The sequence below is a fragment of the Paralichthys olivaceus genome, chromosome 10 (genome assembly GCF_024713975.1).
Source record: "Paralichthys olivaceus isolate ysfri-2021 chromosome 10, ASM2471397v2, whole genome shotgun sequence".
NCBI classification, from domain to species: Eukaryota; Metazoa; Chordata; class Actinopteri; order Pleuronectiformes; family Paralichthyidae; genus Paralichthys; species Paralichthys olivaceus.
Window position 1 is genome coordinate 2,323,953 of NC_091102.1, and position 26,161 is coordinate 2,350,113.

The window sequence follows — 26,161 nt, forward strand, 5'->3', positions numbered from 1 at the left end:
TGATCTCCAACACTGACATAGAACTTCCTCCCTTTAATGACCAACAACTTCTCAACACGATCAATACGTTTGTCGGTGAATCAAAACCAGCGCTCAGGTCGTGGAGGAATGGAAACCTTGTTTTCATCAGAGTTTAGTCTGAGGTCAGTGGTTGGTGTACAATGAGGTTCTGATTGATTCATAATTAAAGACATTCAGCAAACCGATCCTGAGTGTTTACACTGGGCAGACACTCAAACATGAGCTGCTGGGAAACTGTTATTGGTCAATTCGTCCCAATAGTTTTCCTGTTGCAACACACGGAGACATGAGGAACCATTTTAAATGACTCATCAGTTTTAAGTCCTGGACGGAGATCGAACTGTAAAGTTGTGAAAATGAAATACAACAGAAAGAGGTGCAGTTACTTTCTGCTATCGTCAGCTTGTTGCACTGAAGTTCCGCCATCCATCCATCCCTCCCTCCCTCCCTCCCTCCATCCATCCATCCCTCCCTCCCTCCATCCATCCATCTATCCATCCATCCATCCATCCATCCATCCTGTTTTTCTTTAGACTTCTTCTGGGATCGGTGAAGTGTAAACGTCGTCAGCTCCATCAGTCTTCTACCTGTTCGAGTTACAGTTCCTGTGTAAACTAATGCAGGTTCCAGATGTTGGTTTGTCACTGGATGGTTGCTGGTTTGAATCCTCAGACTGACGGTCAACAGGCAGCACTGACGCTCCGATGTACACATGAACAGAGAACTGTGTGTGTGTGTGTGTGTGTGTGTGTGTGTGTTAGTCTCAACAACAGCGTTGTTGTTGTTTCAGCCAACAGTTACTTATCATATGAGAGCTGCTAATGATCTTATGCAAGCTGGGATTGGAGCTAGCGTGTGTGTGTGTGTGTGTGTGTTTGTGGAAAAGTGTAACGTTCCTCTGTGCATGTGATGTGTTGACATTTGTGTGTGTTTGCGCTGCATGATAAGCCTGTGGAAGGAGAACACACACGCACACTCCCACACATCCATGTGACAGACCAAGTCATGTTCACTGCGACGTTCGCTCGGACACACACACACACACACACACACACTTTCTTCAACATATTGGGAAAGAGAGAGAGAGAGAGAGAGAGAGAGGGTGACCACAGCAGTGTATTTAAATGCTGTGGCCTGTCAGTTATTTTTAGGTGGCTCACATCCAGCCTGCACAGCGTGACGGAAACACACACTAGTGCCACCTGCTGACTGTGCAGTTGGTGTGTAGGCAGCTGCCAGGCATGTGTGTGTGTGTGTGTGTGTGTGTGTGTGTTGGGAGTTTCTGGAAGATGTATTTTATCACAGTGGTAATAAACCTTCTCTGTGTGTCTCTGCAGGGGGATTGAACTCTGGGCTGTGTTGGAGCTGGACTGAGCTGAGTTAACAGACCAAAGGTAAACAACATTAACAGCTCGCATCATTTCATGTCGTTAAAAAACACACAAACACCTCCCACCTGGTTATTGTCTGCGATGGACACAGTCCGTCCAGGGTGGGATGTCTCTGCAGAAGACAGCGTCTCATCTCCCGATGGTATCTTATCTCATCCGTATGGTTTTGCTCACACGTCATAGGTCAGTGGAGACGTCATACCTCGAGCTAAATGTCAACTTCATTTATTTTTGACGTTATGACAACAATAATATGCACAATTTGGACAAAAGTATGTGGACAATGTTCCAAAAGTGCGGTGGTGACCCTCTCTTGTTGCAACGTGACACAATCCTTTGCACAAAGCCAGAATCCATATTGAAATAGTTTCCGTTTTGTTCACGCCAAGTTAACTGAACCTGCAGTTCTGACACCTTTGGATTCGCCCTCCTCCCCCCGCCATTCGACGGCCAAACTCACAAACGCCTCTGTGGCGGATTTAGGATCAAATCTCTGCAGCCAGGTTCAGAAATCTGGTGGAAAAACCTTCCCAGAGAAGTGGAGGCTGTTACGGCAGCAGCTTAACGTGGCTTTGGAACGAGATGCTCAACAATTACACAAAGTATGGGCACAATGCTCTGACATCAGATTGCATTTGACAGAATTAATCACGTTGTTACGTCTGGTGTCGCCACTGTTACTACTACACCCTCGCTTACCACTGCTCACACTCCCAGACCCTCTCTCAGGCTTCCTGTTTCTGCTCTTGGCTGTAATCTCATTTAAACTGGTCTCAGTTGTCTGGAAAAGTTATTGCTGACATCTGGTTCAGACATATTGTGTAAGATTTGTTTTTACCCCTTGTACCCAAAGTAAAGCATGTTATATTTTTCTCTTAGTAGCTGCTTTCTCACTTATCCACTCTTGATGTTAAGAAGGTATGCAGATGTTTCCAAAATAAATATTTTTGCAGCGACTGCACATTTACCCCCCCGATTTATTCCACGTTGATCAGATATCACAGACGATTAATCACCCGTGGCCTCTTACAGGCTTCTGTATTCTTTTACGTTCCATCCTCACTGAGCTCTGTGGAAAACGAGATGTCTCTGCGGTAAGAGGTTCGACGTCGAGCCAAATCAACATCGTTATAATAACTAATATCTGGATACTTGAGACAGAATTTATGTTAACTTTACCTTCAGCGGACGGAAAATGTCACAATAACTTTTGTGCGTTGGAATTTAAAACGTCTTTTTTACTTATGAGGGGTGGTTATTTATGAAATTACATATCTTTGTCATAAGGGTATGATTAAGACATCTTGAGATTATTGCGGAATGTTTTTACTCCTAGTATTGGTATGAATATTAGGCTGTGTGGTGTGTGTGTGTGTGTCTGTGTGCGAAGGGGGTAGTGCTGTCAAACAAATATTCTAAACTCAATTATATAATCAAATTGTAAAACAAACAGACATTTGATTCTGAAAATGAATTAATGTTCTCAGCCGTCTGCCAGCGATGGTCAGAAAAACACACGACGTCACGTTCGATTGAAAGTTCAATGGAGGTAAAATGGAAACCAACAAATATTTAATCGTTACCTTGTGTTACCTCTCATATCGTACAAAATGAACATTAAGCACAAAAATATAAATAAGAATAGATCAAGCTTGTGTTTTTTATTTTAGAGGGAGTAGTTCACACAACATTTATTTTAAAAGTGAAAGCAGCGAGATCTGTAAAAGAGTTTGTTCAGAAACTGGGGTTTTTGTGGGGAGATGTCCTGTTATATTATTCAGCTTTGGAATGGAGTGTAGCTACACACACACACACACACACACACACACAGCTGCACATGCTGCACTGATGTGATCATATCAAAGTGGTGTGTGTGTGTGTGTATAAATACAGGTACTATAAATACACAGTGTGTGGTTGTGGGCAGTTGTGAAGGAGTGGCTCGTGTTTCTGTGTTTATTATAAAGCAGCAGTTTGGGTTTGGCAACGTATATAAAGGTAAATATATATAGAGTGACGTCTAATCATTATAAAATTCTAGTGATTGAGGCTGAGAAAGTTGGTGGAGCTCTCTCACATGTCAACATGTATGTAAGTCCCAGATCCACGACTGCAAATGCATCCTTCTTTTCCAGAGCACGGACGGGGGATTCTTCTCAGGCCAAACTATCCCAGGATTCATTGCGTGCTCATCCCGCCCGCCTGTATTCGCCACCTCGTTCTTTCAATCGCCACCCAGAGCACGTGGTGAGGGGTCGGAACGCAGATCCACCGGTTAATCGAAAGCCTCAGCGTCCCGCCTGTCCGTCTCGCGCTCCATCTTCCCCGTCACTCGTGAACCTGAGATACTTAGACTGTCTCAGGTTCTGAGAATAGCAGAGCTGCGCCTCCACTGTCCCACTGTCACGTACAGCTCACAGAGCCCCACACGCATCGAGCTGTGGCAAACCTTCAGCACGCAAACGCTGCCGTGATGTCTTTTTCATGCATCCATGTTAAATCCATTCAGGTGCAGTAGCATCGACTTCCTGCTGCCGCTTGTTTGTTGCAGGCAAAAATAGACCTCATTTGTTCTGTCCCTAAATCTGGAGCACTCCATTCAAGTGTGTGTGTGTGTGTGTGTGTGTGTGTGTGTGTGTGTGTGTGTACTCTACATTTAACTATATTTTAGCTGAGGAGGGTGAAATAAAAGCCCCACTCACTCTGCCTCCAGCCCCCACTCGTCCTCTGCATTAATGTCCCTTCCTTGAATTGAGACACGGAGGCAGATGTCGATACGAAGCAGGGAAGCAAGGAGGAAATGATGTAATCCCTCCTGCAGGTCTCAGGGGAAGTGATATCATTGTTGCTGGATCAGCAGGCGGCTCCTCGCTCGTTTCTGCTTCCTCCCTGTTTGAGACCAGCTAAACATTTCAGCTCCTCGGACGATACACCTCCGTCATGAAATACCTTCAGAATAATTCAAACTGTATTCGTACGGTCCGAGCGGTCGTCGAATCACAAATGGACGACACGCGTTAAAGCGGATGATCTCTTTGTTTTGAGGTTCGGAGAATAATGCGTGTGAAGGTTGTGTGTTCCTGTGATTTGTTGATCTTGTGTTGGATCAGTTCGGACCTGGAACATCCTGAAGGTTTTCCAGAGAGACAGAGATAACACGCGTGTCTCCTGTAAGAAAGAGTCAAAGAGTTTTACTGCAGGATCACTTGGCAGCATGTCAGGACTCACACACACACACACACACACACACACACACACACATCATTGTATTATGTCACAACATGTGCAGTATGTTGAAGCCAGATCGTTGCTTATTCCATTTACTTTGTTCAGCTATTTAATTCAGTCAGGATGGAAATGTTTGGCACAAAGACACGATGAAAACAGAGTGAAGAGAAAAAAGAAAGTAAATGAATAAAAAACAGAAGAAGATAAAATAATAAAATGTAGAATTACACGACGATCGTTTCGTTTAAATGTTTTCAACCCTGAACAACAAACCCACACGGTCTGAACGCAAACAGACACCACACACTGTTAAATGATGTTCTGACTGATGATAGTGTGTGTGTGTGTGTGTGTGTGTGTGTGTGTGTGTGTGTGTGCGCACACGTGTGTAGAAGAAACATCCCAACGTCTGGATTTACTCGTTGCATCTTTTTTCTCTGGATGTGATTTATAGGTTCACATTACACGAAAACCAACAAACTAAAAATACCATCAACTCTGTGTGTGTGCGTGTGTGGGGGGGTATGTATGTATGTATGTGTGTGTGTGTGTGTGTTTGTGTGTGTGTATGTGTGTGTGTGTGTGTGTGTGTGTGTGATCCTGATATAGAGCCGTGGGAACAGGCCTCATCACTGCACTCAAAGGGACTTGAAGCCTTTTCTTTTGGTGTTGTTGTTGTTGTTGTTGTTGTCGTTGTTGTTGCAGACCATTGAGGCTCTTGTGTTGCATTGTGGGAAAGTAGTACAGATGCTATGTGTTGCTCAAGGGCACTACAGCATTTTCATCTCTTTCATCTTTTTGTTTTTGGTCTTGTGAACGAAATATCTCAATGAAGGGATTTTTCAGATTTGGTCCAAATGTTGAGTTTGACTCAGGGATGGACTTGTTTGATTTTGGTGATCAGAGGTCAGAGGTCAAGGTCACTGTGACCTCACCCCCCTGTTTCGTTCTGTGATGTCTGAAGAAGGCCTCGGGAGAATCCTTTCAAATGTTCAAAGGGACTGAAAGCTGAACTGATCGGGTTCGGGTGGCAGAAGGTCAAAGGTCACTGTTACCTCATATGAGTCTGTAGAATGTAGTGAGTACAAGCTCAGGGTGGCTGTCCTCTAATGTCCCTTGTCCTCTTGCCCACCTTCGTCTCCTCTCCTGTCTCATTTTCTCTCCTACCTTCTCTCCACTTGTTTCCTCCTCCCCCCCTCCACAGATTTATGTCCCAGTTTCACACAGGGAACCTGGGTAGTCCTCGTATTTCTCCCTAAAAATATCCGCAGTGTAACACTGTACATGCGTCGGTCCTGTCGCCTCCCTGCCGGACAACAGCTGCCTTCACCTCCATATTTAACTCGTCGTGAAGGGTCAGGGGTCAGGACTCCGAGGTTCAGGCCACTTCCTGTCCTGGAGTGTTTAAGAGATCGTGACAGGACAAACTGTTTACCTGCTGAGAGCGTGTTCAGTGATTCGACCTGTGCCTGTAAGCAGTCGGTCGTTACAGAAACTCAAGAAACCGCAGTAATAAATTTAGTTTTTATTGTCTCACTCCCTTTGATTAAAGCAGAGGAGCAACAGCGTAAAGGACGGGAGTGAGTAGAACAAGGAAAGGAGGGAATAAATGAAGGAAACGAGGAAGAGGTGGAAACAGTAATAGAGGGGGAGAAATCAAGGGAGAGGAGAAGTAGGAGGAATGAAGGATGGGAGGATGATTGCATGGTTTGAGCCTGAGAGACAGGAGGAGTGTGGCTGCAGCAGCAGAGTAATTACTGTTTACTTTGGATGCACACACACGCTCAGCACTAACAGCACACCGCTACGACCTGCTGTCTCAGCTCCGACGCAGAACAGAGTCCGACAGTTTCTGAGACTCGCTCTTTCTGGTGCGGCATCAATCTGACACTTGAGTCAGGAATCTGGAGCTGAGCAGCAGGAGGTTTAACAGAGACGACCGAGTTCATGCGACTCCTTTTTCTGCCGAGGACGAGTTTTCCCCCTCGTCTGTGTGATTGTTGTTTGTTTGTTGTCTGTCAGCAGGATAACGCAAAAAATTTTAAAAAACTGATTTCCACTTAACTGGTCAGGGAAGAGTCTGTTCACATTTTGACACCGATTTCCCAAAGAACAATTTGTGGATCTTGATGAAAAGAGAATCAATGTTAGTCCGAACCAGTGTTTCCATGGATACAACACGACGACATGTGAAGATACTTTAACATCTACGTGTTTTAAATTTTTTTAAAAACAGGGACTGACTCTTTGCTGAAGTAAATTTCTTGAACCAAAGTGTCTGAAAAGGAAACCGAGCAGTCGATCGTCTCACTTTCTCATCGGACCAATTATTCGCACGTGCAGCTAAAAGATTTGACTCTTAAATCAACCTCAAGACGAGGCCGTAGTTTACCTTAACACCTTGAGCGGAGAATTCAGAATTCAGTTCTATCACTTTCTGTGGTCGGAGGCTGATTTTGAAGGTTGATGCACCCGTGTGGTTTTTTTCTGAAGCTCAGCTCAGAGTCAACGTGAAGTGAATTTTCCTCGGCCGACTGTGCCTGCGAAGAAAAAAGGTTCATTTGTTTGGCCGGCGTCGAACCTTCGCCTGTGTGGAAGCAGCAGATTGTTGTTGGAGAGCGCAGCTGTGAGAGTTTTCACAACGGTCCTCTAGTCCCTCGGCGGTCTCCAGAGCACACACACACTCACACACACACAGACACACACACAGACACACACACAAACACACACACACACACACACACACACACTCACACACACACTCACACACACACGTGCCCTAGCCTCCAGTCTAAATGACAGACCTTCTTAACCACAGGGATCTAATTGTAGCTCCTCAGCGTGTGTGTGTGTGGTGTTTGTGTGTGTGTGGTGTTTGTGTGTGTGTGTGTGTGTAGGTGTGTGACATTCTGCTCTCTAATCTTGTGTGTGTTAGTGTGTGTGTGTGTTGGTCCGCTGTCTCTTCCCATTGGGGGACGGGGGGGCGACAACAAAACTGCTACCCAGGAATAGCACACCGAGCCCTGGGTGATACTTTGGGGTCGCCCGGGCGGAGATGTGGAGGAGAGGGAGCAGGAGGTGCTGAGAGGAGAAGAGTAGGTTTGCTCTGCCACCTCATGGAGGAAACTCATTTCACCTGTTTGTGTCAGTAGTTGTTCTGGTCTCTACACAAAGATTAGGGTCCGTGACTGTGGGGACCCTTCCTGCAGGGAGTGGCTCTGGGGTTGGGGGCAGGTGGTCGGACCCCAGACATCGCAGACTGTGTTTTAATATCTGTACGCTACGGACTCCGTATGGAAGTGATGATTACTACACTTGTCACATGACCTGGTTCAGTTTAAACCCTTTGAAAAACAAACACATGCAGAGAAAGACCAACAAAGAGATTATTTATTTATCTACAGTCAGATGCGAAAAAGAAAAGAAATAAATAAACGTAGGACTAAGAAACTGAAGCCTTGCAAACGCTTCACGTCGTCGTGGGACTTTCCAGTGTGAAACATCGTGAACATTTTAACACAACACTGTCAGAATCACTTATTTTACTCCTTAAAAACTTTTAGATCACAGTTTTATCTGGGTGAAATGAAGATACTTCAGAGACGTGGTTTCGGTGCGTAGACTCGCCGGAGCCCGACCCCGTTTCCAAATTGTGAAACTGCTCCTTTGAAGCAGCACTTCGAGAACAGCGCCCTCTGTGGCAACCACATGCAATCACAGGATGATGTCGCCCGTTACCCGTGCTGTTTGTTTTAGAAAGAATTCACATTTTGAAAATGAATTGTCTCTTAAATGTGTGTAATTGTCACTCGATCATTTTGTTTCATGGTGTAAGAGAGTTGAGTTTTATTTCTAGTCAGATAAATCTTTTGGAACTAAGTAAATATTTGCTGCTGATTGTCGACGCAGAAGAATTCAACAGCTGCTTCGCATCTTTGTGTCTGAACTGTATCCAGTGTAAACAACCATATATTTCATATGTGCGACTGTGTGTGTTTGTGTCATTAATCACATAAACGCTCCCTCCAGATATGTGTTGACTCTCTCACACACACACACAATCCTTTTTTTTTTTATTTGTGTAGTTATGATAAATCATTTATTTCTCTAAAACCTTTAAAACAGAGTTTACAAAGTGCTCTGACAGACAAGCAGACACAGGAAAGTCAGGGGCGATTCCAAAAATGCATAAAAATAAACTATTATAATATTTGACAATTATAAAACAACTACGAGATACAATAGAAAATATTAGGAAATAAAATAAAAGTAGACAACATCATGTAAAACTAGTAAATACAAATAGAACAGAAACAATTAAAGAATATCCACATGAAGGCATTTTGGTATTTATTGTTTTACAGAAGGAACATTTTCTGTCAGTATGGGAAGTAGTTTTAAATATTTATAACAATTTATATGTTTTTTTTTACATGAGAGACTAAAGACTCTCTCTCGTCTCTTCTTTTATTCGTCCCTGTCTCTTTTAAAAAACTTCTCAGCGTCTGAAGACCCGGCGATGAGCAGCATGTGGTAACAGGAGGTCATGACAACACTTCAGTCCGCTTCCTGTTTACTTTATTAAATACAGCTGGACTCCGTCCCTGGAAATGTTCATTTTTTGATTCTGTCCATTTCCAATGTGTCCAGCTGTGTTTTGTCACGAACAAGCTTTTACTGACATCTTTTAATTTTTATCACGGCTTTGAAATGAATCTTTATAAAAGAGTTTACAGGAATTTTTTTTTTATAAGTGGATTGTCGTCGCCCAAACGTTTTCCTGTGACCTTTGACCCTTATCTTGGTTTCTTACTGTAATGGTGACCCAGGAACTGCAGCGCCCTCTGCTGTTTCCTTCACACAGAGAAAGAACTGTAGTAGTAAGTGTAGTGCATACAGTTGCCCACTAGATGACGCTGAGAGATCACGCTCTTTCCTTGCAGCTGCAGTTGAATTAACCGGTGTCTCTTCCTCCGTTTCTTTCCCTTTTTTTTTTTTCTCCTCCTCTCCAGATGGAGCAGTTGTCAGACGAGGAGGTGGAGGTCAGGGAGGAAGAGGAGGAGGAAGAGGAGGACAGCGATAAGGAGGATCAGGACCTGGACAAGATGTTTGGAGCCTGGTTAGGAGAGCTGGACAAACTCACACAGGTACGAACACTCAAGTCTTGATAGTGACGTCATATTAAATGCAGAGCTGCAGTTTAAATTTTTCTACTTTTCTTTTTGTCAAATCCAGAGTCTGGACGACGGCCGCCCGGAGCGGCCTCCTCAGCAGAAGGCTCCCCTCAGACAGGAAACCAACATGGCCAACTTCTCCTACAGATTCTCCATCTACAACATCAATGGTAAAGACACAGTGACACACTCAAAGACGCACGTGTATAAACACACACACTCCTATTTGACCAGTTTGTCTCACGTGCCGATGCGTCTCCGTCTTCAGAGGCGTTGAATCAGGGCGAGAACGTGGACCTGGACGCTCTCATGGCGGATCTCTGCTCCATCGAGCAGGAACTCACCACCGTCAACGCAAAACCCAACAGCGCTGGCAGCATGGCTCGTCTGGGCCTGACCGACACTAAGGTACGCACATAACCACGTTACCGCGGAAACAAAACATCAGCAACCTCAACAATAATCCAAATATGAAGTTCAAACATAAGAATCAATAAATAGTTGAATATCGAATAGAGCAGTTTTAAAAACTTTGATTTGTAAAATATTCTCCAGGTCCGACAGAAGCCTCCAGCGGGGCGCAGCGGCAGGCAGCAGCCAGCAGGGAGCGGCGGTGGCGGTAGCAGCAGCAACAGCGTCAGCGGCGGCGGTGGCAGCAGCGGAGCGAGCAGCAGCAGCAGCAGCACCAGGGCGTCACCTGCTGGAACCATCAGAGCTCCCGCCGGGCATCATGGGAGACCGGCGCTGGCTTCTAACTTCAGTCTGGACGACATCACGGCGCAGCTGGAGAAGGTGCGTGAGCGAAGTTTTTATTCACAAATATAAATATACGTTAAATGTGTTAATGTGTGAAGAACCCTGAGAAGATATTATTAAATCGTGCTGTTTGTCCTCAGGCGTCCCTCAGCATGGACGAAGCCGCCCGTCAAACCTCGTCCCACTCTCTCAGCTCCGCCTCCACCTACACGTCGGCCACGATGCGGCGACCCGGGTCGTCTCAGCGGCAGCATCGACGCACGGGATCGGTCGGCACCGTCAGCGAACATGAGGTAAAGTGGGCGTCAAGATCACAATTAATCACAAGTTTGAAAACTACTTGATTGGTGGAACCTCTCGGATTCGTTAACTCTCCTCCTGACTTTTCTTTTTTTTTTTTAAATTAAACCTTTTCTGATCTCCTCTCTCTCCAGGTGCGTTCGATCGTCCACTCCTCGCGCTCCTCCGTCACCTCGGCCTCTGGCGTTTCTGTGAACTCCGCCTCCTCCATGGATTCTTTGGACAGCGTCCTGCACTCCAGCGAATCTGAAGGTCAGCAGCCGTCGGTTCAAGCTGAAGTAGCCGGTCCAGGTCATCACATCACAGAGGTACGGGTCCACTTCCTGTCAGCGGTCAACAATCAGTGAATCAACGATTCTGAAGTCGTCAAACACTAAAAACGTCATCGATTCACCGACAGAAACTAACGACGCGTGTCTGCTAACGTTGACCTGAGTGCTGCCGTCATCACGACACACATCACTGCTAATTTCATCGTGAGGCTTTTAGCACCTGTCCACTGACGCCGAGTCTGCGATTGTTTCAAGCAGATTACGAAGCGATGATGTGAATCAGCCGATAATCACATTTAGAAAACAACAAATTACCAGCGTGCGTGAACTCTTCAGACAGGATGACTCACAGGGAGTTGTTTCTATAGAAGTCAATAGAAAATGACTCTTCATCTCTAGTTTCAAATATTCAACAGATGATGTTTCATTTCGTAAAGCACTGTATGTTTTGGGGGTGTGATTGACAGCTTGCAGCGTCCAATGGGTGCAGGTCGCAGGTGTAGGTGCAGTCAGGCCCCACCCCCGCTCCTCTAAATATGGTTACTTCAGGTTTGAAGTGGAGGCTTCACAACCGCAGCTCACGAACTAGCAGGCGGATTTAAAGATTCAAAACTCCACTAATTGCAAAGTTTTATGTTTGATTTTAAGATTTGCATCATCGTCGACTGTAACCTTAAAGTTCCACCAGTTTTTAACGTGTAAATCAGTTTTCTAGGTCGTGTTCAGGTTTCTCTGCAGCAGCAGTTTGTGTTTGTCGGTTCTTTCTGCTGCTGCTGTCGCTCTCTGCTGCTTCAGGCTGCGTCTTCGCTTCTTTCATGAGCAGAAAAGACTGAAGAGAACGAGCCTGGTTAGAATCTTTCGCTGAATCACCCACGTACTCAGATCTGGATGATTCACAGTGTGTGAACAAGGTGAAGCTAAAACGATTGAAAAGGTTTGTTGTTGTCGTACATTTTCTTTTACAGGAGGTGGGTTTTTTTTTTTTTGAGCACTTACACAGCGGCTGTGTTGCTTCTGACCCCGGTGACTGCTGAGGGAGTTTAAACACGACATCTCAAGAACGCTTGGAGGGAAGAAATGTTCGCTCAGACTCAAAGATGAATTGTTCAAGGTCGGGGCGGCCTCACAAGATATGTTTATGTCTTTTTCTAAAGATCATCTCGAAGGTGTTTCTTCAAATTTGGTAAAACTGCTAATGTCAGATGAACAGATTAGAATCATAAACACCTTTTTGTCCTTGTGAACACATTATCTTAAGAACGCCTCCAGAGAATCCGGTTAAATCTCGCACATATGTTCAGTTAAACTCTTGGATTAACTGATTACTGACCGTGGGTCGGTAATTTCTCGTCAGTGCCTTGCTCAACTCTAATGAAGGAGGCCAGTGAGCTGCACTCCAAACACAAACCCTGTTCAACGCATGAGAAACAGAGTCACTGCTCCAGTTCATCTGAGAGACGAGCAATGGAGAGAAAGAGAAGAGGAGAGGAGGAGTGAAAGATAGAATAATGAGCGGAGAGAGGCCACAGTGAGTCAGCAACCCACTGTGGACAATAAAGGCATTAGGCGCAGAGGATGATGGGAACTAAAGGGAGAGGACGGAGAGAAGCACATAGAGAAAAAGAGAGAGGGATCAAAAAGAGAGGGATGAGAGGAGGAGATGTGCTTGTAGTGTTTTCTCCCTGAGCTGCTCCCACGAGTCCAGCTCATTAGAAACTGGGACTGCTGCACTTTGAGTGTTTCCTCGATTTAGGGCAGTAAAAAATAACATCGTGTTGAGACTTTGAATTGTTCAGAGACTCAGTCGACCTGAGGAGAGAAGGAAGAAGAGTCCAGAGGCTGAAAACTAAAGGAGACAGAACCTTTGCTGTGAGGAAACTTTCTCCCTGGATCAATCTGGAGAGAGATGAGACGAGCAGAGTTATTATCATTAATAAAAATAGGAGTCTGACTACGAGCAGCAGCATGAAGCAGCCATCCACTTGATTACTGTGACCTTAAGGGGATCAACACACACACACACACACACACACACACACACACACACACACACACACACACACACACACACACACACACACACACACACACACACACACACACAAACACACGATTGCTGTCAGCTTTTCCTTCTGGCCAAGATCTGACCGACAACATCCGTGTGTGTGTTTGACCTAAATATTATTTTTTAATCTGTGGTTATCATGAAAGAACTAATGCTTTCTATAAAATGGTTTCTAGTGATTAAAGCACACACACACACACACACACACACATATATGTACAACACTAAATATATATATTTACAGTATATCTGTGAGAAACTGTTAAATTACACAAACTATTAATGAAATATGTCGTTTCAGGAAGTAGATTTTTTTATTCCTAAACAAAAATACTTTGAAACATGAAGAATCAAACAGATGAGTATATAAATATATAAAAAGTATAAAACCTTCACACTCGACCTCTGTGTGTAGCAGGAACCTGCTGAGGATGAACCGGTGACTCACTGTGGATTATCGTATGTAAACCTCTCTGAGCCACAGATCTGCGTCTGTTCGTCAGTTCACATTGTCAGTAAATACGAGTCATGTGGTTAATAATTGAACATATGAGATATTAATGAAGATGTGTCTGAAATCCTGTCTCACTCTTCAGATCAACATGTTGGAGGCCCAAAGCCATTAACAATATCAGGGAGTAAAGAATTGCTCATACTTATATATCGGCAAAGAAAATAAACATAAATGCACATTTTATATTATATTGCAAACATGAACATGTTCACAGACGTGTCTGTAAAGGGTTAAAGGGTTAAAGGGTTACATCAGCCCGTTTTTATTGGCCAACCAATAAATCTGTCTGGCTCTAATAATGAGACTTCACAGGGAATCTGAACATGTCTCCCCACTGGTTTTATCTTTATTACCATAACATCGTTACAGACGCTGAGTGAGAGCTTCAGGTGCAGTTTGAAATCTGGATTCAGACGTGTGTCTGTGATACATCCACATTGTAATAAGGGAATATTTGTGTTCAGGTATTTAAATGAACAACTTGTACTAATTTAAAAGAAAAACTCATGAAAGCATTCGGCAGCTTTTTGTTTGTTGTAGACGACGTTTCTCTGGGAACTTTGGAATCTCATTATGAGGAACATAAAATAAAATAAAATGTAAAACAGATAGAATGAAAGCTCTGCATCACAAAGTGAGAACGTCCCTCAGGACTCCTCATTCCTCCGTCAGCGCCCAGGACGCCCTCAAACTCAACCAAGCTGCGCCAAATGTCTGATGGTTAAAACATTTTCCATTGATTGAACGTCTACTTTGGTTTTGTAGGAGGACATGGAGGAGGCGGGATTTATAAGCTGCCAGGGGGCGATCGCAACAGTTCGGCTTCACTTTTAGGGATTTCGTGTTTGAACGATGAACAGGATCAGTAATTTTTCTGTATTCAGGGTTTAAAAAACATCAACGTGTTGTTCGATGAGTGTTAACATGTTGTTTCATCACTGTGATCTGTTATTTACGGCTCTTTACAGGTCTCAGTCCACTTTCTGCTGCTGATCTCTGCTTCACCGCACAGCTTTCTGCTAATCTGCCACCTCCGATCAATCAATCAATCAATCAGCAGATCCATTCACTGGGACTCTCTCTCTCTCTCTCTCTCTCTGTCTCTTTAAAGCACTCCTATCTGGACAGGGAAACTTCTCTGATTCTGAGAAACATAGCAGGAAAACCTACGCACCTGCTGACCAAGGTGACTCCCGCTTCACTACTGCACGCCTCCCCCACGTCTCCTGCATGTCAGCTTCCTGCCCCCCCCCCCCCCTCTCCCTCTGTACACGCATGTTGTTTTCACTGTGGGTGATTTCAGTCATGGCCACCCTGCATGCTCCCTCCTCTTCTTTCCACCTTCATCCTCCTGTTTCCCGTCGCCCTCTCCTCCTCTGGAGCGTGGAGGGAAGTTGACTCTGTGTGTTGTCGGCTTCGTTACGATGGTGTGAAATCCCCAAAGCTCTACAGAGGCTGCACCTCCTCAGATTTCAGTTCTAAACTTTGCTGTTTCCACCCGAAAGTCCTAAATTTGATCATCTCCCAAAGTTTGGTGTCATGATCCATGATTCAGTGCAGCACTGGTGCAGCTGCAGCCTGATTAAAACAATCGATCAGCGTTAGCTTTTGGAAATCAAACGTCTGCCCGCGGGTGGAAATGCAGCGGAACCATCAGATACATGTTGAAACTCTCTGCTGATGACTGAACATCATTCTGATTAAAAAAGAGAATCGTCCCATTTAGCTGCGACTCACTCTTAGTGGAGCACAAATGTAAATAGATGTTAAATATGTTCAAATCTGAGCACGGTTAGAATCCAGATGATCTAACAGTGTCGTCAGTTTTCACGCCCACAGTGTTTGAGCCTTTGTTCTGTAAAGCTTTGGAATCCCTGCTCATCTCTCCGACTGCACGTGTGTGTGTGTGTGTGTGATGTTTGACGGTTTTTAATGCTGTTACATGTCAGAGCTGCAGCCTCTCGAGGATGCGATCACACAGGAGTTTCTGTTAAAGTTTGTTAAATCAGGAGCGAGTAAAGTTCACGCTCGCCTGCCGTCAGCTTCATTGTTTTCTAATTAAATGTCAGAGTTCTAACGGATCAGATTCCAGAAGAGTCTCGTTAGACGAACGAAGCTGCTGAACACTGTGTGATCGTCCTGTGAAGCTGCTTCAGCGTTATTTGTACTGAAAGTTTGTACAAAACGTTCTGGGATTAAACTCACCTGAGTTAAAGAAACTGCCGCTGCAGGTAAGTGTCGACGCTTCTGTGTCTGAAAAAGAGAAACCAAAACAAGTGAGCGTTTCTTTAACATCCATCGTTCCTGTTTAACTCTGGATAAAAGGAAGAAGATGAATATTAAGTTGGTTTTTCTTTCTTCAGATGTGACTGTTGTGTTGGAAATTAGTTTTTTCTTTGTGAATAACAAACTGGGAATCAAGTCTGCAACGGTCCGGACGTACTTGTGAACATAATATCTCAGAGACGCCTTGAAGGACTTTCATCAGATTTGGTGCAAATGCTCAGTTGATGATTTTGATGGTGGAAGGTCAAAGGTGACCTCATGTCCTCAGGAAGCCCCCAGAGGAAACTTCATCACATCTGATTCAAACACTCACTTGGACTCGAGGACGACCTGATTGGAATTTGTCTCGTTGTTCTGTTCGCCGTTGAGTGTTTGGAGCTCGGCCATTTGCAGTAATGGAGCTTAGCGGTTGAGCTGGTGATCAATGCAGATAATTAGAAAAGCTGCCGCTACAATTGTTTGTTGTTGTTGTTGTTGAACCCAGATCAGGAAGCTGGTGACACGTTTCAGTTCGAACATGAAACACTTTTTAAATACGGAGGTTTAATTGAAATTTGACCGTTTCTGTTGTGACGCTTCATTACGTTCTTAAAAATATGTCACTGTAATGTTGCAACGAATCAGCTGCTCTTAAGCTAAAGCTGCAGACGTCTTAATGACAAAGTTTTATTTATCTGTGTGTGTGTGTGGGAATTAGATAGAGAGTAAGTACGGAGGCTTTCTTCTGATTGGATCTGCGATTTCATGTTTGATTGGATGATAAAGCAGATGAGGCTGTTTTATTGGACGTCGGAGGAATGTGCCGGATCCGCAGGGATAATCTTCTTTGGTGCAGCGAGGGGGAGATTCCCTCGGAGCATCGTGTGTGTGTGCATGTGCAACACAAACAAACACACTCTGGCAAAGTTCTTTGTTTCCTGTTCGGACGACTTCTTCCTGTCGTGTGTTTGAGTCCTCGCTCATTTTCACGTGGGTTGGATTGAGTCTATGATCCAGCAGACGACCGGAATTATCGCATCCGTCTGAGCCCAGTGGATCAAAATTAAGTGAACGTCGTCAGATTAATGTTTTACTTTTAAGATCCATTTATCTCAGAGCAGCTGCCGTTTGGCTTCAAATCCAGCTTTTACTGCTGCGGATTTCAACCAAGCCCAGATAACGTGCGCCGTCGTCTTTCAGGGTTTCCCTCCCGCACTGAGTCCGGCTCCACTGATTCGGGGCACGAAGCGCTCTGAGAACGTGATTTTGATTTAATTTCAGCATCCAGATTAGGGGAAGGGGGGGGGGGGGGGGGGGGGTGCAGCTGCAAACGGGCCCTGAGATTGCAGACAGATTACGAGCCACTGGGGCCAGTCTAATTCCTGCAGCAGTGATTAGGTTGAGGGTGCAATTATCCTCACTTATTAGAGCAGCTTCCAGTGTGTGTGTGTGTGTAGTTCTGCATATAGGATAGTCTTTCTATGTCAGTATTACAACTGCCTCAGCAATAACTGCAGCCCCCCCCCCACACACACACACACACACACACAGCTGGCCCACTTCTGCTGCCTCCGTATAAGTCGCTGTGTTCTCGAGCCTACGGCGGCTCAGCGAGGACATTTTCCTTATGACTTCAACAGCAGCAGCGTCTTAACTGAGCAGGAGCTAATTTTAGAGCCTCTGTAATGTAGGTCAACATGAAAATCTATGATGTGGAGAGAAAATGTTTACGCTGCGAGCCGGGGAGCGATGATGACGCCGGTGGTGGAGGAGGAGGAAAAGAAAACCCCTGTCGACTGTAGGTGGTTCTATCGAGAGAGAGAGAATGAAGATTACCATTAATTGGTATTATAGACCAAAAGAAGCCAGTAAAGACAGATTTAAGGGTAATTAATGGATAAATGAATGGATTATATTATAATATTATAATGCTTTTAATCAGGTTTCTTTATGGATTTACACATTTTTTATAGAATTAAAGACCGTTAATTAATAATCCCTCTGAACTCACGTTATTAACAGCACCATGACTGGAGAGTGGTTTCTATGTATGTGAGTCAAACATACAAATAACAAACATTTTACAAATTTAAAGATTCACAATCGTACAATAATGAAAAGATATTTTTGCGCTTTCAATTTGCAAATTCAAAAACCTTAGAAAATAGAAAACTAGATAATCCAAATAATTAGATTGATTTGATCATAAAGTGCATTGCAGTCTGCAGTAGGTTAATAAATGGGACATTGATCCGAATGTGCTGAAGGCAGATCTGAGGTCGACAGTGATGATGACGGTGACTGACACACGTTAGCTTCCTGCTACAGGCGTGTAATATCCTGTTAGCGATGACTTCAAACTAAAACTCACTTAGCATTAAATTGCTAATGCACGTCACAACATCAGTCGTTTATACAAACCCCGACATCTCTCCAGACTAAACAGTTTTAGCAGCAATTAAACTTTAGTCCTCTATGTCGTGTTTCCCACCTTCGGTTCAGATGTTAAAAGCCACAAACAGATGACGTGGTATATAATATGTTTTGTCAAATTTAATCCTCGGCTTTTTGTCTCGTTCCCACTTTATTTTTATAAAATAGGTGTTATGTAATTCTGAAGTCTAATGATATGATATCACATCATATTACTATTTAACCGGGCAATTTCATAGTTTTCTATAATTTATTTGGAAATAATTCAGAATTAGATCAGACGTGTGTCTGTTTATTTCCTTAAAGTTGATTCTTATGTTCTTTTAGTTTTAATAATATCAAATCTGAACCAACATGTTTTATCACATATTTAACTCTTTAATATCATCATTAATCTTTTTATTGTTTTGACAGTTCAGAGCTTTTAAAGCCGACCCTCTTCTGTATAAGACATTAACCACAACATAGGCTCGTCATTACGGAGCAGTTTATGAGCTTAAACTGTTTATGAGGATCCCCTGCTGCGGCTGGTTTGACAATTCAGGTCTGCAGAGAGTGTGTGTGTGTGTGTGTGTGTGTGTGTGTGTGTGTGTGTTTGGGGGGTGCAGATAAGGAGATTGGCTGATAATCTCCTCTTCCTCATCCAGCCCTTCGTCTTCATTTCCCTCTGCCCTTTCACTCGTTCGCCATTTCTGTGTGTGTGTCTGATTAGTCACACTCAGACACTCAGACACACTAAACGAGGGCTTGAGACAAACGAGTGAAGGAGAGAGAAGAAGAAAGAAAAAAAAAAATCAGATAAAAGAAGTGGAAAGACGAGAGCGAGGGAGAGAGGGAGAGAGGGAAGGGGGTGTAGCGTCTGCGAGGAGGGGGCATGAGAGCCTGAGAGAAAGAGATCAGTGCCTCTGCATGGAAGTTGGCACAGCAGCATCACCACCCATCCCCCCCCATCCATCCATCCATCCCTCTCTCTCTCTCCTCCTCTCATTCCCTCCGTCTCACTCGGGAGGATGTGACAGGACGTTTTGATTCTCAGCGAATGAGCCTGAAGGTGAGAGCGACGAACGTGCAGCGAATCAGCTCGTCAGTAGATTTATTATTTAATCAGAGTAAATCTGTGTCCAGTCAGTCGATGAGCAGATTAGTCCTCGTGCAGCTCTGAGTGAACTCTGCTTCATCTCGTGTTTCTACCTCTACTCTTTATTTTTGCTTGCAGATCTTGTGTTTGCGTCCTCGCTCTGCTGAAGTCAACACTGTCTGACCTCGTCCTCCTCAACCCCATCACTTGGTCGAGTGTTGACAAACGTACTGATAGAAAGAGAAGCTGCGATTTCAGATCACCTCAGTCCGTCCGTCTCTTAGTTTGTCGGCTGCAGAGGCAGAGAGACGCTCCAGCGTTTGTGTCCGTGGGAAATTTGGATAATCCTCTTTCTGAGTATCTACCAACATGTAGCGTCTGGCCGTTAATCCAGTCTCATTCTCCACCGAGGCGATGATGGTGCTGATGAAGAGGAGGAGGAGGAGGAGAGGCAGGTTTCTCGCTGCCGGTCTCACACTTGTGAGGGTTCCTCTCACTTTGGGATCTTTGGGCTCTGCTCCTCTGTCTTGACGGGAAAAATCTCTTTGCTTCACATCAAGCTGGTCTTCGTCTTCCACCTCTGTCAGGAAAAACAAAGGAGCCTCATTAAACAGGAGGAATGTTTCAGGACTGAGCAGAAGACTGGAAATACTGACGCTGATTAAAACACACGGATTCTTTTTATGATTTCGTAGTTTTTTTACTTGATGCTTTGAGAAAAATCAACTAAAAACAAACATGAATTCCTGTTGGAGGAATCAGGTGAGAGGACGAGTGGTTTTAATGCAGACAGGAGCGTAACAGGAGTGTGTCTGTTGGTTTGCATCGACTGACTGGTGTGTGTGTGTGTGTGTGTGTCTACAGGAGGAGCAGGCTGCGAAGCTGAAGGCAGACAACATCCGAGTCGCCCTGGAGAAGATCAAGGAGGCCCAGGTGAAGAAGGTGAGTCAGACACACACAAGAAAGATTGACATTAAAGAAACATACGTGTGTTAGTGTGTGTGTCGCACGATGCACATGTGAGTCTATATCTGGCACGTGTCGAGCGGACTTGTTTCTGGGTCAGGTCAGTGTTACTCCACATTCAAAAGCTCTGGTCAATAACAGCTGGGGTCAACACACACACACACACACACACACACACACACACACACACACACACACACACACACACACACACACACACACACACACACACACACACACACACACACACACGCGCGCGCGCGCGCACACGCACACACACACAGTGCACTCAGCGTAATGACAATCGCAAGTTAAGTCTCAATCCCACAGAGAGAGAGAGCAGCGGGATTGACAATCTGGATTTACTACACACACACACACACACAGCATGAGGTCTAACTACCTGTGTGTGTTTGTGTGTGTGTGTGTACAGTATGTGGATCTTGCACAATGCTCAAAAAGACAAAAATATATCAAGACCAGAGATTTCAGTACTTTTACATGATTGGTTGTAGGAAGGAGATAAATATTATTATTATATTATCAGGAACCAAATGATTCAGATAAAACAAAACGTGCAGCTGAAAAAAACCTTTTTTTAAAAATAAATAAATAAATTGCATAGAAACCAACACACAAACCTTTGTGTATTTTGAATGTGTGTAACTGTGTGCGTGTGTGTGTCGTGACATGCTAACATCATGCATGACAGTAAAACATGCATGAGTAGCAGCAGTTGACTCCTTCACTTACCATCGTCCTCTCTGTCTCTTTCATTCCTAGTTGGTGATTCGCGTTCATTTGTCAGACGAGAGCTCAAAGACGATGATGGTGGACGAGAGACAGACGGTCAGACAGGTACGGAACATGTCTTAGTACTGCAAACAGAGTATTCAGAGCCCCTGGTCAGTAATACTGTAGTAGTAACAGTAGTAGTTGTATTATTATTATTATTATTGTTGTGAGAGTAGAAGTTGTGTGACTGTAGATTCTCCTGTTCTTCAGGTTCTGGACAGTTTACTGGAGAAATCCCACTGTGGCTACAGCCCAGACTGGTCCCTGGTGGAAACGATCAATGAGCTGCAGATGGGTGAGTACACACACACACACACACACACACACACACGCACGCACACACACACACACACACACACACACGCACGGACGCACAAAGTTGTAAAAAGATCTTGATGAAGATCCTGGTCTTTGCAGTGGAAACGTATGTGACTCACTCAATTAGAACTAAGTGGAAACACTGGAGAGGGACGGACTTCATTCACAATTTTTTTTACAAGCAGATACAGTAGATACAAGTGCACGCACGCACACAAACACACGCACACACACACACCTCCCTTGGGGGCGTGACCCTGCACACACACACACTGGTGCTCCGAGCTTCAGCTCAACTTAACAGTCTTTGACGTGCACACACACACACACACACACACAGAGCTGCTGTGCAGTGGAGTGTGTGATCTAACCTACATCTTCAGGGCTTCTGCAGAACAGCCAGTCAGCATCACTGTGTGTGTGAGAGAGTGAGAGTGAGAGAGAGAGTGAGAGAGAGAGAGAGAGAGAGAGAGAGAGAAGTCTGCTCCACATGAGGTTTGAAAAAGAAAACCTGGGCTCGGGGCGACGACTCGGCCTCTGGGACATTTAAATCGGCCCCTGTGTTAAATGGGGGAGTCGCTGGTGTCTCCGGCCGGGGGTGGAGTTAAACCTTTGACAGCCCCCCCCCCCCCCCCCCCCCACCGCACATACAAACACACCAGTAACACCAGCGTCCTGCTGAGAGCCCTTTGGCAACAGACTGACTTCCTGTCAGATTGTGACCTCTGACCTGCCCCTGCTCGTCCTGCAGGAAGTAACACGTAAAAATAAATGATGATCAGAAGAACAAATATTTTCATTATTATTATTATTATTACCTCACCAAGGATTTTCATCTGTTTGTCTGTTAATGACCAACATTAAGTTTAAACTACTGAACTAGATTAACATGGAACTTGGAAGGACCAGTTCAATTTTGGTTTGAGAAGAGGAAAATAAAAGGAGACGAGGAAGGAGACGATGGTAGAGGAGATGAGTGAGGAGACGATGGTAGAGGAGATGAGTGAGGAGACGATGGTAGAGGAGATGAGTGAGGAGACGATGCTAGAGGAGATGAGTGAGGAGACGATGCTAGAGGAGATGAATGAGGAGACGATGGTAGAGGAGATGAGTGAGGAGACGATGGTAGAGGAGACGAGTGAGGAGACGATGGTAGAGGAGATGAGTGAGGAGATGAAGGGAGACAATAACACAGTTGTGAATCTCATTGATTTTCCTGCTGTGACTGTAACTGAAGGGAAAATGGTCTCGTTCACTCTGTGCAGAGCGAATCTTTGAAGATCACGAAAACTTGGTGGAGAATCTGCTGAACTGGACCAGAGACAGTCAGAACCGCCTGATGTTCACTGAACGCATCGAGAAGTACACTCTGTTCAAGAACCCTCAGGTGACACTGACGCACACACACAAACACAAACACAAACAACACAACTCTGTAAGTGTGTCTTCATTTCACTCACCAGCTTCTTTCCTCGTCTCCGCTTCATTCCTTTCTGCTGCAGAACTATTTGTTGGGGCGGAAGGAGACATGTGAGATGGCTGAAAGAAACAAAGAGGCTCTGTTAGAGGTTAGTTTGTTTTTCTTCACTCAGTCCGTCATGATAAACTGTCTCTTGTCTGAAAACATCTGAATCCAGATATGATTTTATTTTCATCACCTCTCAGGCCTCATTCAGGAGCTTTGCGTTATTGTGTGACGCTACTTGAAAGTACTTGAAAACAGGGCTATTGCTTTGTAAAGTTAAAAATATACATATATATATATTAATAAAGTCCTGATGCACTGGGTAAATACTGTGAGGTGTTATAACACAATTGTTTTGAATTCACTTTCATTTCCACTTTAATTTAACAGTCTGGTTTAGTCCTAAAGAAAGACAGTAGATAAGATATAGATGGATACACTTTCTTAATATAGTGGAATTAGAAAAGACCCAGAAAAAACAGATGCACGAGTCAATCATTTGTGTGTGTGTGTGTGTGTGTGTGTGTTAGGAGTGCTTCGGCGGCAGCTCGGTGTCCGTCCCTGAGATGGAGGGAGTGTTGTGGCTGAAAGAGGACGGGAAGAAGTCGTGGAAGAAGCGCTACTTCCTGCTGAGAGCCTCTGGCATCTACTACGTCCCCAAGGGCAAAGCCAAGGTGTGTGTGAGACACAACAACAAAAAAGATTTGATTAAAAAAAAAGACAAATATCTATTTTACCAGTGAAATAAATGATATTTACATTAAGTGTGTATGTTTTTTTTTTTTTTAGGCCTCCAGGGACCTGGTGTGTTTCCTCCAGTTGGATCACGTTAACGTTTATCTGGGTCAGGGCTACAAGAGCAAGTACAAGGCTCCCACAGATTACTGCATGGTGCTCAAGGTACTTTCACACACACACGCATTCGCAGCGACCAACAAATGTGATGGGAAACATGACCGACTGCTACTGAGCTGTAATCCTACGCTGCTCCTTAGTGGTGCGATGGAGAAATTACATCTATGACAGATTTTTAAATTCTGCACCAAATCCATGTAAATCATCTACATCCAGGTTTTACTTGGATCTGCCCCCAAGTTGCACCGACTCATAAAATATCAGTCTCTTATTTATTCCTGATTCTTCATCAACACCCTGAGAAAAAGTCAGAGAAACGCCAGATCCACATCTGCACGGAAATGAAATGGGTTCATTGTTGTGTCTCATCTTTCCAAGAGGTTTTGTGGAAATTTGAGACACAAACAGACAATGTTGAAAACACACAAATATTAATTTTATATATTTCACAGGAAATGCAGCCACAATAATAACAGAGCAGTATTTTTGTTTAGTTTATTAATACTGCAGCTTTTGCAGCATAAATGGAGTTTTAGTCGGAGTACTCGTAGTAATTTCCATCGTCATTCTTATCCTCTGAAGTAAAATGTTCTGTGTGTGTGTGTGTGTGTGTGTGTGTGTGTGTGTGTGTAGCACCCTCAGATCCAGAAGAAGTCACAGTACATCAAGTACCTCTGCTGCGATGATGTCAGAACACTCCAACAATGGATCAACAGTATTCGTATCGCCAAGGTAACAACTACACCCGTCATTAAAGGATCCATGTTGCTCCATCACGTGTTTGCTCTTATTTCCATGTTCTCTGCGTCTCTGTGTTCGTCAGTATGGGAAGCAGCTGTACATCAACTTCCAGGAGGCGATGAGGAGAACGGAGGCGGCGTACGATTGGTCCTCCCTCTCATCTTCCTCCATCAAGTCGGGATCCAGCTCCTCCAGCCTTCCAGGTCCGTTCACCTCTTTTCACAGACACGATCATCAAGTGGAAAATCACTTGGAATATATTTTTGATTGTTGGTGAATTGTTTCGGTCCAACTTTGAATATTGAATATTTTTAACAAACCTTGACTTCTGTTTGTCCGAACCTCAGAGTCTCAGTCCAACCACTCCAGCCAATCAGACAGCGGCGTTTCAGAGATGACGTCAACAGGCCACACCCGCTCCCAGAGTGGCGTCAGCTCCATCTTCTCTGATGCCTGGAGGAGAGGAACGCAAGGAGAGGTGAGAACACAAACACACACTCCATCCTATCCTGTCATTGTCCTGTTTCCTTGTGGACTACATTACCCATGTTTCCCCTCTGCTTCCCTGCCAGCAGTCAAAAGTGAAGGGACGTATGCCAGTTCCTCTTTGTGCAGGAGGAGGAGGGAGTGGAGGTTAGACAGGAAGTGATGTAACAGGCATGTTAACAGTTCGGCTGCAGCTTTTAAAACGCTGATCAATTCCAACGACAACTGATTCTCCAGTTCAGCTTCACCGAACTTCGAATAAACCTGGTGAACAGCTGTTTGTGCAGCTTCAGGGTTCAGCGGCAGCTCTTTGTTTGCTGCAGGTCACTTCCACACTTCCGGAAAGAAAAGCTGCGACCGAACCAACAGCTCTTTCCAAACGGACACCGCACTCGTGTTTAGAAAGTCACACACAAAATCAAGAGCTGTGTGTTCTACTCTTGAGTGAATCCGCTGATTTTAAACGGCTGCAGCCGAACTGTTGATTTGTTCTAACCTCGTGGTGTGACGGAATGTCCTAACCAACAAATAACAAAACAGTTTGGATCGTTAAGCATTTTGAATTAAGTTTATAATCTGTTTTATATGATGATGCCGGGTTTAGAACAGTGCAGGACGAGGTTACCTAAAGGTCCCAGGTGTTCCAGAGAAGAACATCAACTCACCGATCTGTTCATGTTCAGTTCCAGAAGATATTTGAAGATGTTTTTAAACTAATTAATCGTCTGTTGTATGTAAAGAACGTTCTGAATGTGTTTGACCTTGTGTTTCCAACGTTGCTGTTTGGAGTTCTTGTTCTTTGACTGCACTGGTTTGTTGTTTGAGTTCTTGCATCTTGTTTAGGAATGGGTTCCAGTGGCATTTCTTTAGAATTCAGTTCTGAATGAATCGATTTGGAACCCACTCCTAATTTGTCCTGGATTGTTTGTTTAACATAAACGTGACCACAATGCACCTGTTTAATACTTGTTTGCGTCTTTCTCTTGTGTCTCTTTACCTCCGTCTTCCCTCCATACTTTTCCTCTCTTTCTTTCCTCT

At 44.4% G+C, this 26,161-nt stretch overlaps 1 protein-coding gene and 2 long non-coding RNA genes across 4 annotated transcripts in view; 1 reads left to right on the plus strand and 2 right to left on the minus strand.

Annotated features, from left to right (window-relative positions):
- The window catches only part of raph1a (Ras association (RalGDS/AF-6) and pleckstrin homology domains 1a), a 43,223-nt gene that overhangs the window by 13,469 nt on the left and 3,593 nt on the right, over window positions 1–26,161 (plus strand). The window contains exons 2-19 of one of the 2 annotated variants that reach the window (XM_069532517.1): window positions 1,359–1,415; window positions 9,653–9,787; window positions 9,876–9,984; window positions 10,083–10,222; window positions 10,370–10,606; window positions 10,711–10,863; window positions 11,005–11,178; window positions 14,833–14,907; window positions 20,362–20,439; window positions 21,247–21,321; window positions 21,469–21,553; window positions 22,842–22,963; window positions 23,079–23,144; window positions 23,572–23,715; window positions 23,831–23,941; window positions 24,530–24,628; window positions 24,720–24,840; window positions 24,985–25,115. In XM_069532517.1, coding sequence (XP_069388618.1) covers window positions 9,653–9,787; window positions 9,876–9,984; window positions 10,083–10,222; window positions 10,370–10,606; window positions 10,711–10,863; window positions 11,005–11,178; window positions 14,833–14,907; window positions 20,362–20,439; window positions 21,247–21,321; window positions 21,469–21,553; window positions 22,842–22,963; window positions 23,079–23,144; window positions 23,572–23,715; window positions 23,831–23,941; window positions 24,530–24,628; window positions 24,720–24,840; window positions 24,985–25,115 — 2,055 coding nt within the window. In that variant the 5' untranslated portion in view covers window positions 1,359–1,415. The remainder of the gene's footprint in view (window positions 1–1,358; window positions 1,416–9,652; window positions 9,788–9,875; window positions 9,985–10,082; window positions 10,223–10,369; window positions 10,607–10,710; window positions 10,864–11,004; window positions 11,179–14,832; window positions 14,908–20,361; window positions 20,440–21,246; window positions 21,322–21,468; window positions 21,554–22,841; window positions 22,964–23,078; window positions 23,145–23,571; window positions 23,716–23,830; window positions 23,942–24,529; window positions 24,629–24,719; window positions 24,841–24,984; window positions 25,116–26,161) is intronic. The other variant, XM_069532518.1, reaches the window with a different exon arrangement.
- On the minus strand, window positions 3,045–7,394 carry LOC138411774 (uncharacterized). The gene is made up of 3 exons (XR_011244268.1): window positions 7,033–7,394; window positions 6,706–6,765; window positions 3,045–4,580 (listed from the first exon to the last, which is right to left on the minus strand). It is a non-coding gene; the product is annotated as an uncharacterized lncRNA (long non-coding RNA).
- LOC138411773 (uncharacterized) lies at window positions 11,059–16,690 on the minus strand. The gene is made up of 3 exons (XR_011244267.1): window positions 16,165–16,690; window positions 15,927–15,974; window positions 11,059–11,193 (listed from the first exon to the last, which is right to left on the minus strand). It is a non-coding gene; the product is annotated as an uncharacterized lncRNA (long non-coding RNA).